Source organism: Mirounga angustirostris, unplaced genomic scaffold (genome assembly GCF_029215605.1).
Source record: "Mirounga angustirostris isolate CCGP_5_RB_7025 unplaced genomic scaffold, mMirAng1.0.hap1 SCAF_5, whole genome shotgun sequence".
NCBI classification, from domain to species: Eukaryota; Metazoa; Chordata; class Mammalia; order Carnivora; family Phocidae; genus Mirounga; species Mirounga angustirostris.
The window spans coordinates 47634990-47655345 of NW_026991713.1; the positions used below are offsets into that span (position 1 = coordinate 47634990).

The 20356-nt window shown below is 39.3% G+C and overlaps 1 protein-coding gene across 14 annotated transcripts in view; it reads right to left on the reverse strand.

Annotated features, from left to right (window-relative positions):
- Window positions 1-19506, reverse strand: part of MDM2 (MDM2 proto-oncogene) — a 42875-nt gene extending 23369 nt beyond the window's left edge. For 6 of the 14 annotated variants that reach the window (XM_064590907.1, XM_054506933.2, XM_064590906.1 and 3 more), the window contains exons 1-8: window positions 18549-18860; window positions 18317-18401; window positions 15292-15366; window positions 12915-13048; window positions 9424-9473; window positions 5945-6012; window positions 5719-5815; window positions 606-766 (exon numbers count right to left, since the gene is read on the reverse strand). In XM_064590907.1, the coding sequence (XP_064446977.1) occupies window positions 606-766; window positions 5719-5815; window positions 5945-6012; window positions 9424-9473; window positions 12915-13048; window positions 15292-15366; window positions 18317-18401; window positions 18549-18634 (756 nt within the window). In that variant the 5' untranslated portion in view covers window positions 18635-18860. Of the gene's footprint in view, window positions 1-605; window positions 767-5718; window positions 5816-5944; window positions 6013-9423; window positions 9474-12914; window positions 13049-14531; window positions 14619-15291; window positions 15367-18316; window positions 18402-18548; window positions 18863-19136 lie in introns of those variants that run through there. The other 8 variants (XM_064590908.1, XM_064590914.1, XM_064590910.1 and 5 more) reach the window with 8 other exon arrangements.
- Window positions 19507-20356: the final 850 nt, after the last annotated feature.

Consider the following 20356-nt stretch of genomic DNA (forward strand, 5'->3'; position numbering starts at 1 on the left):
GGATCCCAGGACCCTGGGATATTGACCTGAGCTGAAGGCAGCCACTTAACCAACTGAGCCACTAGTAGTTTTATTTGACAGAAAAATTTAGCACTGTGTATAACAGCAATACCACAGCATATATGTGCATTCTACCCAAATGCTTATTAGGACTTCTAGAACTAGATTTTTTTTTTTTTTAAGATTTTATTTATTTATTCATGAGAGAGAGAGAGAGAGAGGCAGAGGGAGAAGCAGGCTCCCAAGGAGCAGGAAGCCCGATGCAGGACTTGATCCCAGGACCCTGAGATCGTGAGCTGAGCTGAAGGCAGACGCTTAACCATCTGAGCCACCCAGGCGTCCTCTAGAACTAGATTTTAAAAACAAGAGTTTTGGGTTTCTTTTTCTTTGAAGATTTTATTTATTCATTTGACAGAGAGAGAGCACAGACAGGGGGAGCAGCAAGCACAGGAAGAGAGAAGCAGGCTCCCCGCAGAGCAGGGAGCCCCATGCGGGCCTCGATCCCAGGACCCTGGGATCACAACCCGAGCCGAAAACAGACGCTTAACCGACTGAGCCACCCAGGCGCCTCAAGAATCTTGTTTTATTTAAAATGAAAAGATTACCGGATTTGATGGCGTCCCTGTTGATTCACTGCTACTGCTTCTTTCACAACATATCTCCCTTATTACACACAGAGCAAGGCTTTCATCAAAGGAAAGGGAAATACTATCAGATTTGTGGCGCTTTCTCTGCCGTTCACCAGGTAATTCATCTGAATGTTCTTCTGGATACATAAAGAAAGACAAGTCAATTAAAACCCTATACTGTGATTCATGTAGCAAATGAGCTGCCTTGAGTACCTACTTGTACCAAAATTTAATTTCAATGATATTAAGCAGAGAAAATAGTCAATTACTACTGTTTCAAAAGTCAACACTTCTATTGGATCAATCCAACTGAGAGCTATGACAGAACACTGTATTTTTTTTAAGTAAGCATTATACCAAATGTGGGGCCTGAACTCATGAACCCAAGATCAAGAGTCACATGCTCTACTGACTGAGCCAGCCAGGGGCCCCCAGAACACTGCATTTTAAAAAAGCTTTTCAAGCTTCTGGGGTGTGTGGTGGGCTCAGTAGGAGGAGCGTGCGACTTCTGATCTCGGGGTCATGAGTATGAGCCCCACGTTGGGTGTAGAGATAACTGATATACATACGTAAATAAACTTTAAAAAAAAAAAAGGCGTTTTAAGCTTCTTTCAGAACATCATCTACATTAACTCACAATTTAATCCATCTAGAGTTTTCATTAACCAATCAAAATTTGTCAAAAATCATACTTTAGGATGTAAGATTTGTTTCTTTTTCTTTTTTTTTTTTTTTAAGATTTTATTTATTTGACAGAGAGAGCACAAGCAGACGGAGAGAGAGGGAGAAGCAGGTTCCCTGCTGAGCAAGGAGCCTGATGTGGGACTCGATCCCAGGACCCTGGGATCATGACCTGGGCCGAAGGCAGCTGCTTAACCGACTGAGCCACCCAGGCGTCCCAAGATTTGTTTCTGAAAAGAAACAAAAATGTTTAATTTACTTAGAAGGCTTTTTTTTTTTTTTTTTTAAAGATCCACCTATTTTAGAGAGTGAGCGAGCATGAACGGGAGGGGCAGAGGGAGAGAGAATCTCAAGCGGATTCCATGCTCAGCACGGAGCCCAAAGCAGGGCTCAATCCCACGACCCCGAGACCACAACCTGAGCTGAAACCACAAGTTGGATGCCCAACTGACTGAACCACTTAGAAGGTTTTTTTTTTTTTTTACATTCCAATTTCCTCAGTACCCTGTATTTTCAATAAGGATCAAAAGCAGTGAAAATGGTTTATTTTATTTTAAATAATGAATTATCTCTGACTTAGAATGTTACCAAATCTGTCAGGAACATAAATGAGAGTCCTACCATGTAGTGTATCAAATTCCAAGTGAATTAAAGAGCCAAACACAAAGAATAAAACCATCCAAATACTTGTAAGAGAATATTCTTATCATACTGGGATAGGGAAGTATGATGTAACACTGCAAAGCCCTCAAGAAAAAGTTTATCAACATTAGACTATGTTAATTAAGGCTTACATGGCAAAATAAAAGTTAAAAAGCAAATGTCAAACTGGAAGAAAATATCTGCAACATACATAAAACAGTTACTATCCATTATATACAAGTCCTCACCAATCAAGTAAAACAAAACTTGATTTAAAATAAAAAAGTCAAGGGACCCCTGGGTGGCTCAGTTGGGTAAGCATCTGCCTTCAGCTCAGGTCATGATCCCGGGCACCTGGGATCGAGTCCCACATCGGGCTCTCTGCTCAGCAGGAGCCTGCCTTTCCCTCTTCCTCTGCCCCTGCTACTCATTCGTGCTCTGTCTCAAATAAATCTTAAAAAAAAAAAGTCAAAGCTATGAAAAGGCAATTCACAGAATACAAAGAACTAATAAACATATGAAAAAATCTCCTACCTCTTACTGACCAGGGACACGCAACAAGATTAAAATGAGATACCATTTTTCACCCACAAGAATTACAAAATTTAAAATGAGAGTTTCAAGAGATTTGAGAGAAAGAACATTTTTATACACTGTTGGTAGAAATCTAAAATAATACATTCTGTGGGCAATGTCTATCCTAGAGATTGATCAAGAAATACCTGCATAATTACTTAAGGATGTATGTGGCAAGGTGCTCATTGCAGCCTTTTATCTAAGTACCAAACAGGGTTATGGGATTAAACTATAATCCACATGCCTGAAACAGGTACAACTCGCACACCTCTGCTCACTCCATTTCCTTCTCTTGACCTTACCTGCCAGAAGACATCTTTTTCCTCTGAATTGCCCAAACACTCTTAAAGTAATTCTGTGTTGATCTCCACAACTAGATCACAAATTCTTGATAGAAATTCTTAATCATGTTTATATTCCCTATAAAAGGTGATCTTAGAGCCTAAACCACGCTGATTCATAATTTTTACCTCCATTAAAAATAATATTTGGGGCTTTTTTTGTGACTATTAAAGTATTATATTACTCATTATAGAAATCTTAAAAAAACAGGAAATTTTTAAGAATGTAATCATTTGTAGTGCTACCATTGAAACCAATATTAGAAGTTTACTGTAGGGGCGCCTGGGTGGCTCAGTCATTAAGCGTCTGCCTTCAGCTCAGGTCCTGATCCCAGGGTCCTGGGATCGAGCCCCGCATCAGGCTCCTTGCTCAGCGGGGAGCCTGCTTCTTCCTCCCCCTCTGCCTGCCGCTCCCCCAGCTTGTGCTCTCTGTTAAATAAATAAAATCTTAAAAAAAAAGTTTACTGTAATAATTTTCCAGTTTTCATTTTTTATTTCCTTTTAAAAAACATATCTGAATCATACTAAATGTACAATTTGGGATGGTTTTCTCTTAAATCTTCTTTTACATTATTTTTAATGGCTGCAGAATATGGTGTCCGTGACATAGGTTCATATACTGTTCATCATTTTTAAAGATTTTATTTATTCATTTGAGAGAGAGAGCATGAGCAGGGGGGAGAGGCAGAGGGAGAGAGAGCAGCAGACCCCCACTGAGCAGGCAGCCTAACACAGGGACTGGATCCCAGGAACCAGAGATCATGACCTGAGCCAAAGGCAGATGCTTAACCATCTGAGCCACCCAGGCGCCCCTATATTGTTCCTCATAATTCAATGATTTAGTCCACAAATCTGAGCACCTGCTTACTGTGTCACAGTGCTAGGCCGTGGGTATACAAAAGTGAAGTCAGCCATCATCCCTGCCACCAGAGGAAGTTTAATTTCAAACACCAAGGCAACCGAAACATAACTATTTACAAGCTATAATGCGTACTATGGGGAAACAAGCAGGGGGCTAAGGGAAAGAGAGAATCTGCTTTTCTGGCTGATTAGAGACAGCCTCTCTCAGAAGGTCACATTTAAGCAAAAACAGAAAAATGAGGAACTGACCACGTAAGCAGAGATAGGAAGAACTGCTGGCAGAAAAAAACTGTGTGCAAACACAGGAAGGAGTTTTGACTCGAGGAATCAAATAATCAGCACAGTGGAAACAATAAAGGTAGGCGGAAAAGGCCAAAAACCAGGTTAAAGGTAGGATCATGGCCTTGTAGGCTGAGGTAAAAAGTGTGTCTTTTTTTTTTTTTTTTTTTTAAAGATTCTTTTTCTTTCTTTCTTTGAGAGAGAGAGCAAGGGTGAGTACAAGCCAGGGAGAGAGGGAGAAGCAGACTCCCCGTTGAGCAGGGAGCCCAATGTGGGACTGGATCTCAGGACCCTGGGATCGTGACCTGAACCAAAGGCAGACGTTTAAACAAATGAGCCACCCAGGCGCCCCAAAAAGTGTGGGTTTTACTGAAGTAACAAAAGTGGCTAAGTGGGAAGTGATACAATTCAATTTACCTTTTACCATCTCTTTTGGTACCACATGAAGGAACACAAAGAGCAAGAGTAAGAAAATCAGAACGCTGTTGCTATGGTCAAGAAAAGACACGGCGATGGCCTGAACCAGAGTGATGACATTTTCTACTATATATGTCTTCAGTTATAAATGATGCTGTAATTAGTGTCTCTACATATATAATCTTTGAATTTCTGATGATACCTCTAGAATAGACTTCTAGAAGTACAGTTACTGGAATAATGGTAAGAACGACAAGCCTTTTTACAATCCATAAAGGTTTAACACCAACAACTTATACACCAGTAGTATAGCAGCACCAACACACAAGCGAACCAGGAGGAGTCAAAAATTCATCTCTGCTAATGTGATAGCCTAGAAAAGACACTTTTGCATTTTTTATTGCCTATAAAGTGAAATCATGAAGATCCATCCACTCCCTCCTCATATTTATCAGTCATTTGTATTAACTACGAAAAACTTGGGTTTCTGGCCTTCTTGCTATATGGATTTTTAATATTTTAATCAATTTTGGGGAACTTTTTATGTAATAAGGGTATTAACACTGTCGAGTTTAAAGTGACTATCCTTCAAATATAATTTTTTTCATTTATCTTTTAAACTTATTTGGAATTCACTTTGGCATATGGTACAGATAGAACTTGTCTTTTCTTCCCCAAATAACGAACAATTTGTTCCATGCAGTTAACAAAACATCCTCTGTCCTTACCGCCCTCTGCTCTCATGTACACACTAGTCCGGGTTTATCTATTCTATCTCACTGATCTGCTGAACTCCTCTTTCATCTGAATCATACAGTTTTAGTTATTATGACTTTTAATCAGGCAACACAGCCTCCTCCTCCTCCTCCACTATCTTTTCTCTGTAAAAATGTTCTCAGCCATTTTATCTCATCTTCAGTTCCAGAGGTTATTCGCTTTGCTTTTAAACTGAATGGTGTGTTTTATCACTTATTAGAATATTTTATTTTAACTGTTAAGGTAACTAAGGACTAAAATAGAGTTTATACGCTTGTCCTCTATTATCTTGAATAATAGACAGCTAACTATGAACTCCAGTGGGGCCCAGGAAACCGTGCCTGCTATAGTCAACCAGAAAAATGTTGCTAAGAAGGCAATTTTTAAACCAAATAAATCACATAAAAATAAAAACGAAACTCAGAAATTCATCTAAAGCAAAAACAAAGCACAATTTCATTAAGGCTAAATGCATTAATTTTATTAGAGAATAAACAGTAAAAAGCTGTTTGAAAGTGTCAAATACGCATATATACCTGTCTCACTAATTGCTCTCCTTCTAGATGAGGTAGATGGTCTAGAGACCAAATCTGAAGATGAAGGTTTCTCTTCCTGCAACTCTTGCACAGGGTCCTAAGCATTCAAGGGGGGCGGGGGGGAACAAAACAAAAACTTTTAACACCAGGAAGCTAACAATAATTGGTTTAAAATAACCTAACTTTTAAGAAACATCACACTAGAATGTGTTCATTTCAAGATTACCTTTTGATCACTCCCACCTTCAAGGTGACACCTATTTTCACTCACAGATGTGCCTGAATCTGATGGTTCTGATGGGGAAAACAACAACAACAACAACAAAGAATCACAAACTAAGAAAGAAAAACTAGTTTGTCAGTCCAGGACAAACTCCTTACACAATTTAACCTTTCAACAAACATTAAATGTGTATCTCCCAGGAGCCAACCCCATGCTAGATACTGGAGATGTAAATAAGATAATTCAATTTTAATACTGAGTAGTATTACATTAACAGTAATAAAAGTATAATAAATAGGATAAAAGAAGTATTATAAGATAAATCAGTGAAGAATACAGAGCAATGATTATTTGGTAGGGACAGGGCAGGGTCTGAGGAGCAAGGAATCAGGAAAGGTTTCACATAGTAGAATATGAAGAAGCAGAACGAAGAAAGGCTATTCCAGACTGAGGGAACACCTCGTGAAAAAAGCATCCGGAAGTGAATTACAAATGCCTGTTGCAGGGAATTTTAGGTAGTCAATTATTCCTGGAATGCAAGCAGGATCATAAAGGATCCTGTGTGTCTTGCGAAACAGCACAAGGACGTCAACGAGCGGCACTCCTGCCATCAGGTCTGCATCACTGCATTCTTCCCCATCGACAGTTCAGAATCTGCCCTGTGGCACTGCTGCAGCCACTCACCATTAAAAAGGTTTAATCCAATAGATAAAACTGATTTGCTAGTTCACAGCAAGTTTATCCAGAGAACAATAAGGAACCCCTAAATGGTCATTTTAAGCAGAGGAGTGACAAATCACTTAGGCAAAATAGAAGAAAAAGAGAGCAGAGGCAAGGAGGCCAGTGCCAGACAGTAACTGCAATAATACAAATGCCGAAGTATTAAAGCCTAAACCAAGGCATGGAAGAAAGATCAATTCCAGACAAGTTAAAAAGGTAAAAACCAACAAGGCCTGGGGTCTGATATACAAGGCAAGGGAGAAAGGTGTGAAGAAGGACTCCAAGATTCTGCCTTGGATGGATAAATGGTGGTGCCATTCACCAAGAGAGAAACTTCAGAAGATAAACAGATTACTATGGAAATATAATGAACTAAGCGGATGATACTCATTCAGGTAGGTAGGTTTCGTTTGTAGTTGGATGTATAGACCTGGAGCTCAGAGTCAAAATTTTAGATAGAGAGTATACACAGTTGCCAAAAATCATAATCAAATACGCTTTGTTACTCCCTTGGAAACATTTTCATCTTAATAGGAATGTCAGGCCCACACATTAACATTCTGAATTTATGCACATTATCATAATAGTTTATTTCTTTACACTATGGGTTATGTATTATACTGATATATATACTCTACATTGTACATAAAGAGAGGTTATATTTTGTTTTAATGTAATAGAAGAGATGTTACAATACAGATGTAATAAAAAGGAAGTACCAGGTGTGACAGGTTGAGAACACAGTTACAGGAGGAAGTTAATTCTACTAAACTGAAATCTGAAACAAACCCAGAATGGAAATAACCTAAGTAATCTACAGGTTACCATCTCATTAATAAAATTTTTCTAGTAATCTACCAAGGTTTCTTTACATGAATGAATGAACACATCAGGGATAATATTTAAGAAAACTGAAAATACTACTATAATACTACAGTAGTTTGTTTTATTTGCCTTCATTTGATTTCATAAAGAGCTTTGTAAAACAATAAAACATGTCACCAGTCTAACAGTCATTTTTACTCTAGGATAAGACAGTGATGCCCTTTTCTGGGTCTTAAGTCCTAACTGTGGAAGACCATTCAACTCAACACATTTATTAAACATCATATTGATAAAACACTGTAGTACTGCTGATGCATAATGCAAACCTGATTAGGATACAAGAAACAGAAATGCAAACAACTGTAACAAAACAACATAACAATAAAGTCTAAATACAGAATAGTGGAAGCACAAAAGAGTGGCCAGTTCCCTGTAGGAAGTAAACAAGCTTCTGAGAACAGTTTTTAATTGTAGTTCAAGGATGGGCTTTAAGACATCTATGGTGTGCTGGGAACCAGCTCCTACTGGTACTCAAAGCGGACTGTATACCTTTCTTACCAACTCCATGTATGTAGCCTGAAAATGGCCATGGTGGGAGTTATTCACACCATGGAACTCAGGGAACACCACAAATCAGGGCTTTTCCCCCTGAAAAGTGGGCTGTTAAACATTTACCAGCATACCACTGTATGTTTTATGTGTATCTCTCTGAAATAAGAACCCAATGCTTTCATCAGATTATCCAAGGAGTATGTAACCCAAAAATAACCAGTTAAGAACTGCAAGTCTACAAGTAGGGAAATTAAATGCCACTTACCTGAATAAATTGATAGTTTTGTCTATTATAAAAAACAACAAAAAAGGGCTCATCCAAATGGTCCTACTTAGGTATCTATATTACTTCCCAAAGCCTTTCAATACATGTTTCAAGGTTTGATTATATCTCGAGTAAGCATGCCTTGAAATTATCTACCTTTCAGAAACAACAAATGTTGGCAAGAATGTGGAGAAAAAGGAACCCTCAAGCACTGTTGGAGGGAATGCAAACTGGTGCAGTCACTGGGGAAAACAGCATAGAGGTTTCTCAAAAATTAAAAATAGAATCACCATATGATCCAGTAATTAATTCCACTAAAGAGTATTTACCCAAAGAATACAAAAACACCAATTCGAAAAGATATATGCAGCATTATTTACAACAGCCAAATTACGGAAGCAGCCCAAGTGTCCATCAATAAATAAATGGACAAAGAAGATGTGAGATACACACACACACACACACAGGAATTAGTATTCAGCCATAAAAAAGGATGAAATCCTGCCATTTGCAACACTATGGATGGACCTAGAGAACATAACGTTAAGTGAAGTTAGTCAGAGAAAGACAAATACCGTATGATTCCACTCATATGTGGAATTGAAGAAACAAAACCAGAAAAGAGAGACAAACCAAAAACCAGATTCTTAACTATCGAGAACAAATGATGGTTACCAGAGGGTAGGTGGGCAGGGGAATGGGTTAAACAGGTGATGGGGATTAAGGCGTGCACTTGTCATGATGAGCACCAGCTAATGTATGTAATTGTTGAATCACCACATTGTAAAGCTGAAACTAATACAACACAGTATATTAACTATACTGGAATTAAAATGAAAATATAAATTTTAAAAATAAAGTGTTTAATAAATGCTTGTGAAACCACCCCCCCAAAAAAACCCAGAAATTATCTTTCAAAACAAATTCTAATACTGATATCCCAAGGCTTAAATTGATGGAATAAGGTATTTAACTTTACATATCGGAAACAGACATTAGACCCTTAGTATTATTATTTTAGTTCATGTAGTTCATTTCTTCCTGTTAAATGACTCCACATATACAAAATGTGTTTAAAATATTTTTATGGTTTTGTTTATCGTATTCAAAATTAACTTACCATGCTGATTGACTACTACCAAGTTTTTGTAGATCATTGTATATATTTTCCTTGTAGGGAGGAAAAAAAAAAAGATGTACATTTTAAAATAAAAATATATTAAACTGGACTTAACCAGACTTTTAAATACATATTAGCATGAACTATATTGTACACAAGCTAAATTTTAAATCACTGTATTCAAACTATATCACTGGCAAGTTTCTAGGTCCTAAAAAGTAGCATGATAATTAGTTGTACAATGATTACACACAGTTACTCTTACTAATCACAAAGGTCTCTCTAGCTGAAAAGACTTCATATCTCCATTTCCTGAAATGTGCCTTGTTTGGACTTTACCAAAAGACCCAAGGGTGTGAATGCAGAAAGCAGGTTGATATATGTATTTTCAAACAGAAAAGAAAATTTTTAGCTCTGTGCTTAAAGCTTAGAAGTAGACTGCCTAAAAAGGCAGTGCATTATGCAAAACCCACTATAGAAGAACTTGATTTTGACTTCTATTAACCATGAACCAATCACCTAATGGATTTTTTAAATTTTTTTTTAAAGATTGTATTTATTTATTTGACAGAGAGACAGCTAGAGAGGGAACCCAAGCAGGGGTAATGGGAAAGGGAGAAGCAGGCTCCCTGCCGAGCAGGGAGCCCAACGTGGGGCTCGATCCCAGGACTCTGGGACCATGACCCAGGCCGAAGGCAGACGCTTAACAAACAGCCACCCAGATGCCCGTGGATTTTCTTTCTTGATCTTAAAATCTATTAAAAGATGAAGCTTCCTTCAGTCATTTAATAAATACAGACTGAAAACCCACTATGAACCACTGTTCTAGAAACTGGGAAAAAAAAAAAGGAATAAAATGGAAACAAATCTCTGCCCTCATGGAGCTTACATCCCAATAGGAAGACAATTCACTTACTTTAGTCTTCACTGATGTTATGGTACACTTTTCTTTTAACTAATGATTTTAGGCAATGTTATGGTCACAGGGTATCATTTTTAATTCTCATGATTAAGGGGAAGTGCCAATCCCAAATATTTCTTTTCACCTTTGGGACTAATGATACAGCTCCATAAACTCATAAATATCAATATTCCTATTCCTGTTCTTTTCCAAGTCAGTAATTTCCCCAGTGTTTAACCTCTCAACATATTAGAATTCAAGTCAAAGATAACTTTTAAATTACACTTTCAATATGAGAAACTATACAATACCTCAGAACATTAACAGAAAATTCAACACTCAAAGGGTACAAAATCACCAATACTGTTAACTTTTTTTTAAAGATTTTATTTATTTATTTGAGAGAGAGAGAATGAGAGACAGAGAGCACGAGAGGGAAGAGGGTCAGAAAGAGAAGCAGACTCCCCGCCAAGCAGGGAGCCCGATGTGGGACTCGATCCCGGGACTCCAGGATCATGGCCTGAGTCGAAGGCAGTCGCTTAACAAACTGAGCCACCCAGGCGCCCCTGTTAATTCTTAAACTTATAAAAATAAAGCTTATATCTCAAGGCCAAGTATAAAATAGTAACATAAATTTATTAGATAAATGTGATTTCTTAATGGAAAGATGTTTATATAGTGTTAAATTAAGAAGCGTGACAAAATTAAATATGGTATGTTCACAACACATCTGCACATAATATAAAAACAACAGGTAAAAATACCATTCAAAGGACACCTGGGTGGCTGAGTCAGTTAAGTGTCTGCCTTCAGCTCAGGTCATGATCCCAGGGTCCTGAGATGGAGTCCTACATCAGGCTCCCTGCTCAGTGGGGAGCCTGCTGCTTCTTCCGCTCCCTCTGCCCCTCCCCTCTGCTCATGCTCTCTCTCAAAATAAATAAATATTTTTAAAAATTACCATTCAATGACAAACTATAGTCTTTTTTTTCTATTCTTAGCTTTCTGTCTTTTCCTACTGCCCAATAATATAAATTATGCTTATATAATAAAATTGTTTTAAAGTTGTAAATATTCCACTTAATTACTATCTTTTTAGCTATAGTATTACTGAACATTAAATACTAGAATCTAAGTTAATTTTTTCAGGTGAAAGGTATTCATTCCACTTATGAAGATACACAAGCATGCTAAGCTCCACACAGACTGTGCCAAACCAAATGGGAAAAGGAATTCCAAATGTAAGGAAAGAAAGACTGAAAAAAATCTTCGGTTTCCAGTAGAGTAATTCTAGAAATGTTATCTGGGTTAAATTCAGCTGATTAAGTGCTGTAATGGTATATGACAAAATAATCTCCAAAGTAAGGCTCAAACTTAAGCCTTTACCACAGTGTGATCTAAAGATTGTCTTTGAAAGTAACTGCAATAATTTTTTTTTATATACAGTAACTGTGACAAACATTTATTTATTTATTTATTAAAGATTTTATTTATTTATTTGAGAGAGAGAATGAGATAGAGAGCATGAGAGGGGGGAGGGTCAGAGAGAGAGGCAGATTCCCCGCTGAGCAGGGAGCCCATGGGACTCAATCCCGGGACTCCAGGATCATGACCCGAGCCGAAGGTGGTTGCTTAACCAACTGAGCCACCCAGGCGACCAACATTTATTTATTTTTAAAGATTTTATTTTACTTGTCAGAGAGAGAGCGAGCGAGCGCGCGTGCACACACAAGCAGGGGGAGCGGCAGGCAGAGGGAGAAGCAGGCTCCCCACTGAGCAAGGAGCCCGATGCGGGACTCGATCCCAGGACCCAGGGACCATGACCCGAGCCGAAGGCAGATGCTTAACTGTGAGCCACCCAGGCGTCCCAATTTTTTTTTTTTTTTAAAGATTTTATTTATTTATTTGAGAGAGACAATGAGATAGAGAGAGCATGAGAGGGGGGAGGGTCAGAGGGAGAAGCAGACCCCCTGCCGAGCAGGGAGCCCGATGCGGGACTCGATCCAGGGACTCCAGGATCATGACCTGAGCCGAAGGCAGTCGCTTAACCAACTGAGCCACCCAGGCGCCCTTTTTTTTTTTTTAAGATTTTATTCATTTATATGAGAGAGTGTGTGCACAAGCAGGGAGAGGGAGAAGCAGGGAGCCCGACTCAGGGCTCCATCCCAGGACCCTGAGATCATGACCTGAGCCAAAGTGAGATACTTAACCAACTGAGCCACCCAGGTGCCCCGGTGACTAACATTTAAATGATTTCTATGTGTCAAACACTGCTTCTTACACACTGTCTCTTCATAACCTCCACATGAGGTATTTATATTATCCCTACAAGTAGGGTAAACTGAGGCTTAGAGAGGATAAATCAATTTACCTAGTCACACAGCCAGTAAATGACTGAGCTAGGTCTCAAACCCGGGTTTTTAAGATTCCAGAACTCAGGTTCTCAAGCAATATGCTATTATTACTAAGAAATTAAATTTCTGCAGCTTTTATATATACAGGAACAATTTTTCTCTGACAAAAGGCAGTGAAGATGCAGGTAAACTGAAACGTTTGTCCCGCCGGCTTTTTACAATGGAGCTGAAGTATTTACCTGTGCTCTTTCACAGAGAAGCTTGGCACTCCAAATAGATCCCCTAGAAGATCATTGGAACAATACACAATATGCTGTTGCTTCTCATCGTATAATCGTTTAGTCATAATATACTGGCCAAGATAAAATATAACCTGAAATAGAAATAGGATTTCTGAGCATTAAAGAAAATTAAATGTTAGTTTCAAATACATTCAATACCTCATTTACCTAAAGATGGTTAAACAACCTGCAACCAAACCCATAACTGTCTAGAATAACAACCATTCTGTACTCTAAAAGCTTTTAAATCTTTTCCTTTTAATTTGATGGGAGTAGACACTGCTTTTCCAATTTACTTAAATGAGTGTGTGTACCTAACAGACTTTAACTCTGCCCAGATATCTAGGTACTACAAACTAGGAAGAAGAGAAAAGGCAGCAAAATGCAAAACCATTGAGAGCAAGAAAAAGTTGCAACTAAAATACAGCAATGACCTGGAGTCATTTAGTAAATAGTAAATAGTCCCAAACACCATACATCTCAACAGCCTATGAGGTAATCATGGATGAGGACCACAGGAAAGTAACCAATTACATCTACACAACAGTTTGGAAGAATTCAGTGAATAAAATAAACTCTTGAAGATATCAATATAATCTATGCAACAATAATCAAAATAGTGACCCTGAACCATGCATATACAGTTACTGTATGCGCCATTAAGACAAAGAAGTGATACACCTTAAGATATCCACATACAAACCTATTAACCACCTAAATATGTATGAATTTTTTTACAGTTTAAATGTACTCTTACAAGTACTGCCTCATTCTCTGATATTTCATAGAATTGTTTTCACTGTATTAAAGATAAGGAAATGGGACCTGGTCTTCTGACTCCCAGTCCAGTGTTTTTTCTACCACCCCATACTAGCTGTCATCACTCTCCCATATGCCCCAGAACAAAGATCCTGCAACTGAAAACTCAATCAGACAATAAGTATATATATATTACCGTTACATGGTTTAGCATAAGCATTCTATACCTTTATAATGGCCTGATCAATTTTCTCCTTATTTCTACTACTAAATGCATACCTTTTTGTTTTCTTAACCAATTACGCGATGATAATGAGGTCAAACCCAAATTAAGAGCCCTAAATACATCCTTAACCTCGGAAACATCCTTAATCTCGATGTCCCCCCTGCAAGCTCCCCTACTGTCTGTAGACTTAAGTGGTTAAGAAGGCCTCAGACTTAAAGGAATATTCCCTGGTGATTATGAATTGAAGATAAGTTGACAGACAGTGGGAAAAGAAGAAGAGAACCTACACTCCTACCAAACATCCCATAATGAAGTTTATAAAAGTGTGGCTGAAAAGGAAAATGGTGTAGAGTCTCTTCCTGACCCACTAACCTGATGTAGATAAGTTACTTCAGTGTTTTAAACAATCTGGGCCCCATAAACTAAGTGGGAGAGATGGGGAAAAGGCACATTTCATTCACAATGAAATTTTGCCTAAGATGGCCCAATCTCTCACTGAAAATCATGCTTCTGTGCACAAATTTAAAGTTAGAGAACATTACATTGAAATGTATCCATTAAATAGAACATATGTTCATGAATCAGCTCACCTCTATCCCAGAAAGATCAGTATACTGTACTCATGTATCTCTAGTGCAGAAGTTCTTAACCTGGGATCCATGGATGCCCAAGAAGTCCTTGGATAGAATTCAGGGGGTCCATTAATTTGGATGGGAAAAAAAAATTTTTCTATATTTTCACTAACTTTTAACTGAAATTTAGCTTTTCCTTCAATTATGAATATAGGCAACAAACCACAAAGTATTAGTAATACCTGTGATTTATGTCACCAATAAAAATCACAAGTGTTTTCTTATCATACTATGCTTGGTGTAAACATCTCAAAATACTAACTGTACTCCTCACTACTTTGAAATTACATTTATTAGATCTGCTGCTACATCTTATTATTTAATGTGTTAATAAAAAACACTCAAAAAAGCACATATATCACAAACATGTTTAGTATTTTGAAAACTATCTTACATAATTTGTTTCCTTTGTAATCCTATACATTTTGGTTCATGCATTTAGAAACAGGATTCTGAGAAGACTTTACCAGTCTGCCAAGTGGGTCCACAGCACAAAAATGCTAAGAACCCCTACAGAGCCTCCCTCTGTCTCAGAGTTCCTAGCTGAGAAATGATATTCAAGTATAATTAGAATTTCAGCTTCAAATTATAGTCCAAATGACCACAACACTTAATATTGCTGCTTACTGAAAAATCCCTCTATATGGCCAATTTCTCCCCATGGCTACATGTAACTAGCAAGACATTAGTTATCTTGTTAACTCTTAATTTAGCTTACCTCTTTCATAGTATAAGTGTCTTTTTGTGCACCGACAGACTTTAACAACTTCAAAAGCAAAGGCTTTGGTCTAACCTACAAAGAACAAAAAGCTGCTATTATACTTCCAAAATTATTCCACAACTATAAGCCTCACAGCAAGATGTCCATGAAGAATTTCAATAAAGGTAGCAGACGTTATATTTGACAATCTCACAAGGTTAGAACTAAAAAACTAAGTCACAATGTTTTCACTAAATGTAACAGACTATAGAAACTGAATATCACTGTCAAGGTAATTTGGAAAAAAAATGCTGAGATTTTATTACTGTGCAAATAATCACAGAATCCTCAAGTATCATCAGTTGCAATCAAACACAGTATCCATGCCAAGGCAGTGAAAATTTTTCTTTTTCCTCCAGCTATTTCTATTATCTGCTTACTACCTTACAAACTTAACTATAAATGGAATACTCCAATGAGATTACCATAAACTAAATTGCAAAATCCAAGAGAGAAGAGTAAGTCTTTAGCTCTGTTTCCCAATCTTTTCTTTCCACATGTTAGGCTCCCGAAGGCTGGAGGACTTAAATAACAAGGATAATTAAGAGCAGATCTGAGAAAGCAACTCACAACCCTCAACTACAAACCATCATTTTCTTTCCTACTATATCATGTTACCTCTTAGTGGGTCTACATTTCAAATATCTACTGACAAACACTTATTGAGCTTCTACCATGCACCAGACAGTGCTAGGTGTGGGTGGCTGGGTGGGGGGAATGATAAATAAAACATGAGCTCTATTCAAGGAACCCACCAACTAGAGCAAGGGTCAATTTTTTCTATGAAGAGCCAGATAGTAAGTATTTTAAGCTTTTCCTGCCAGCTGGTCTGACTCAGAAGTACAGATATGTAAACCAAAGGCCATGGCTACATTTCAATAAAACTTTACAAAAATAGGAGGCCAAATATGGCCCACAGGCTACAGTGTGCCTGACCCTGATCTAGAGGTTTTCCAAGCGGTACTGAGAAAATAACTGGCAAAGAGGCAGGGATATGATATACTTTCTCCCTAACTGTTGCTGTATCAAAATCTTTAAAACTTAAGTGTCTTTAGAGCTTGCCACCTCCACACAGACTGGTGCCTCTGTGACTCTCTTCAATATACTCCTGTCCTTTGCCTAACTTTGAAATCTAATAGCATCTCAGTTTGGAATCTAACTGTCAAAACTAGATTTAAGAAAATTGCCTCTTTCCAGCTAATCAACAGAATATTCTTTAATAACCAAAAAACTGGGCGCCTGGGTAGCTCAGTTGGTTAAGCGTCTGCCTTCGTCGGCTCAGGTCATGATCCCAGGGTCCTGGGATCAAGTCCCACATCAGGCTCCCTGTTCAGTGGGGAGTCTGCTTCTCCCTCTCCCTCTGCACCCTCCCCCTGCTCGTGCTCTTTCTCTCTCTCAGTAAATAAAATCTTTTAAAACAATAATAATAATAAACAAAAAACTTAAAATACACAAGTGTGGTACTGAATCATTCATTAATTGTTCTGATTACACTTTTTTGTGTGTGTGCTTACATATACACTTTACTTTCAGGCTAAAGAATGAACTCTCTCTTGAAAGATAAAAAATTAAAATTTTAGGAGGAAAAAAAATATGTATATTAACTTCAAACTACATAGAACAACTCAAAATAAAAATCTGCAATGGAAAGTCATCAGTTTTTTATTAAGACCTAAACGACATGCAATAAGAAAACTATAAAAGACAATACCATTCTTAATCTTACATTTAATAACAAAAAGATAAATTCCAAAGATCTAGATGTGAAAATTAAAAACACTACCAGAATATATAGGACTGTATCTGTATAATCTTGGGATGGGAGAGTTCTTCAAAGCATGATATGAAATGCAAAAACCAACAAGTCAATAAATTTGACTTCATAACAACATTCTCAATAGGAAAAAGACAACAAAACTAAATGCAACCTTTGTCAATGATAAAAGTTACATAAATTTGAAACCAGAGAACTACTACAAATTATTAAGAAAAACGCAATAAACCTAAAGGAAAAGTGGAGAGATAAGACCAAGCAAATCCCAGAAGAAATAAATGATTTAACAAATGACAAGATGCCCAACCTCAAGAGAGATCAGGGAAATACAAATTTAAACAATGATACAGACCCTTCTACCAAAAAAATAGCAAAATGATAATAAAAAGTGATAATACGCAGTGTTGGCAGAGATGAAAACTGCCACAATCTTGTTAGCAAGTTATGAATAGCAATCAAATATATGTATAGTTTAGGACCCAGGAGTTCTGTATACAAAATCTTATAGAAGGAGTCACATAACACAGGATACAAGTACAAAGCAGCACTATTTATAATAATCAAAAACTAAAGGCAATTTAAAAAAAACCTATCCAAAAAAACCTATAGCAGAGGCATAAATTTCTAAAAAGGTACACTAATGCTTTGGTACACTATGGAGCCATTAAACAGAATTCTATAGATTTATTGACATGGATGGAATTTGCACACCTGTCTTAGCAGAACAAAACAAGACAATAACAGATTAAAATTTGCACATATATATGTGGGTACACACATAGGAAAAATCTAAAAGGAGACATGATCAAAAGAGAAGACTAGAATTTTCAGCTTCCACCTTTTACATTTCTGTAATGCCTAAAATCTTTACAAGCATGAATTACTTTTGTGACTTTTAGAAACCATCTAAAAAGTTAAATACTGACAAGTCAAAATAGAAAAAAAATCGGTCAATAACAAACATAACTTCAGCATCCATGCTTAAGAATGTTAATGGAACTTAATATTAAATCCAGGGTGATAAAAGACTAAGAAAATAAATACCGATTCTTACAGTCAGCTTTTACATTTATGCCTGGCATAAATGGCAGAATTTAAGCTGTGTACATACAATTTCACTTAGAGAACCGTGCTATAAATGGGGTCTATGGAATTTAGATCACCTCATAAAATATTCTTAAAAGTTACGCTTGAGACAAAAATACCAACCAGGGTCTCTTGTTCCGAAGCTGGAATCTGTGAGGTGCTTACAGCACCATCAGTAGACACAGACATGTTGGTATTGCACATTTGCCTACGAGTGGGAAAAAGAAACACACAAGATAAAAACTTGAAATAATGAAACATCTGTGAAAAAAACCAGTCATATGGAAAGGATATAAATAATGCCCTTAAATACTGTCTTTATTAAAACTAAAGCCAGTAGCAAGCGGGTCCTTACCTGGATCGGTGCAGAATAAGTGCTCTACGTCGCTGACCACAGGTATCTATCTCTAATCGCCAATGAATACAGCTGGGAAAAAGCATGGTTTAAATAGCCCCAGCTGGAGACAAGTCAGGACTTAGCTCCTTTTACTGCCTCCTAGGAACTTGTCCGAACTTGACCAGCCCAAAGGGAAAAGCTGAGTCAACTTGCCCACAGAACCAGCCCAAACTCGCCCAGACACGGCGCCGGGTTCACGCAGGCTACAGAACAGGCACCTGTCATTATCCGGACCCCAAGCCGGGAGACTGCGGACCACAGCGCAGCACACGCCCCCCGCCCACGTGACCTTTACCCCGACCACCCGCGGAGCCCCCTGGCCTCTGCCCGCCGGGCTCCCGGGCCCGAAACCCCGCCCTCCTCCCCAGCGGCCACAACCTCGCGTCCTACCAACAAAAACCTCCACAGACCCACGTGCCCCGCGCCCCCCCCCCCCACCAAATGCACAAAGGCTGCGGGCGGGGAAGAGGCTGCAAACGACAGCGAGCTGGGAGACCCAAGTCACAAAATAAACGCAGAACTGCCCACGCGCTTCCCGGCCGGTACCTGCTCTTCACCAAGCGGGGTTGTCCGCGCCTGGAGGTGGGGGGAGCGGAGACCCTCGAGGCCCCCCAGTTCCCTTCACTGGGCGCGCAGAAGCCCGACGCCCTGGGCCTCGGCGACCATTCTACTCGCAGGGCCCAGGCTACTGGGGCGCTCGAACGCACCAGGTCGAGAGAAGAAGGAAGCTCCGGGCGGCGAAAGCGGCAGGACCTCGGCCAGAGGGGTCAGGACTGCCTCTGGGGCTCGGGCTCTTGCTCCATTTTCCTTCCAGCCACACAGGGCCGCAAAGGCCCCAAAGGGAGCCGAGCCAGCCGAGGGGCGCCCAATGCGCGCCCCCTGCCGCCCGAGGGGAGCGCGCCGGAAGCCGCGGCTCCTCCGGGCGGATACGCGCGCGCGCGCGCGCCCGAGCCCCGCCACGTCCGCCAATGGGGGGAGAGGGCTGGGTCGGCCGCCTCCGCGAAGGGGGAGGCCGGGGAGCGCGGCGTGCGCAACCTGGGCGTGCAGCCTCCGCAGGGCGGGAGGGGGTGCGGGGCGCTCGCGCGGTCGGCCGGCCTGGGCCGCCAGTGCCCCCGGGGTGGGGCTCGGCTCGGGCCGCCGCGCCTCGTTTCGCGCGCGGCCCTGGGGACTTCTTTATCCGTTGTGCTATTTCTGTGGGCCCTGTGTTTACAACTCCCGCCCGCGGGGGAGACTGCAGGCACCAGGCGTATCTAAGTGCAGCTACCAAAAATGAAACCAAAATTAACAGCTGTGCGATATATTAAGGCCACACTGCCGGCTACTGGAGTTGTATACAAATGAGTTATTTCAAGACTTGTTTAAAAAAAAAGTATGATTAAAACTACTATAATCTAGACTTGTACACGATGCATACAAATGTTCTAGTTGGAGAAACAGAAGACTTGTGGGTACCGTGATGGGGGGTGGCGGGGGCGATAAAGAACAGTTTTCACTTTATGCTTTTAGAATGTTTGGGTTTGTTTATATAACATTCATTCTCATTAAGAATATACATTTATATATTAGGAACTCTACTGGAAGACTCACCTTGCCCCTTGTGGCACATAGGCGTGGCAATTTAAAAAATGAGTAAGGACGTAAGAATTGAGGTGGCTCAACACAAAAGCACAGAAAGCAAGTAGTTCCTTTTTTATAGGAACTTTCTTTTTTTTATATAAAGTTATAACTTTCCCCTCTCCCATTCCCTAGCCTATAAAAAGGAATCT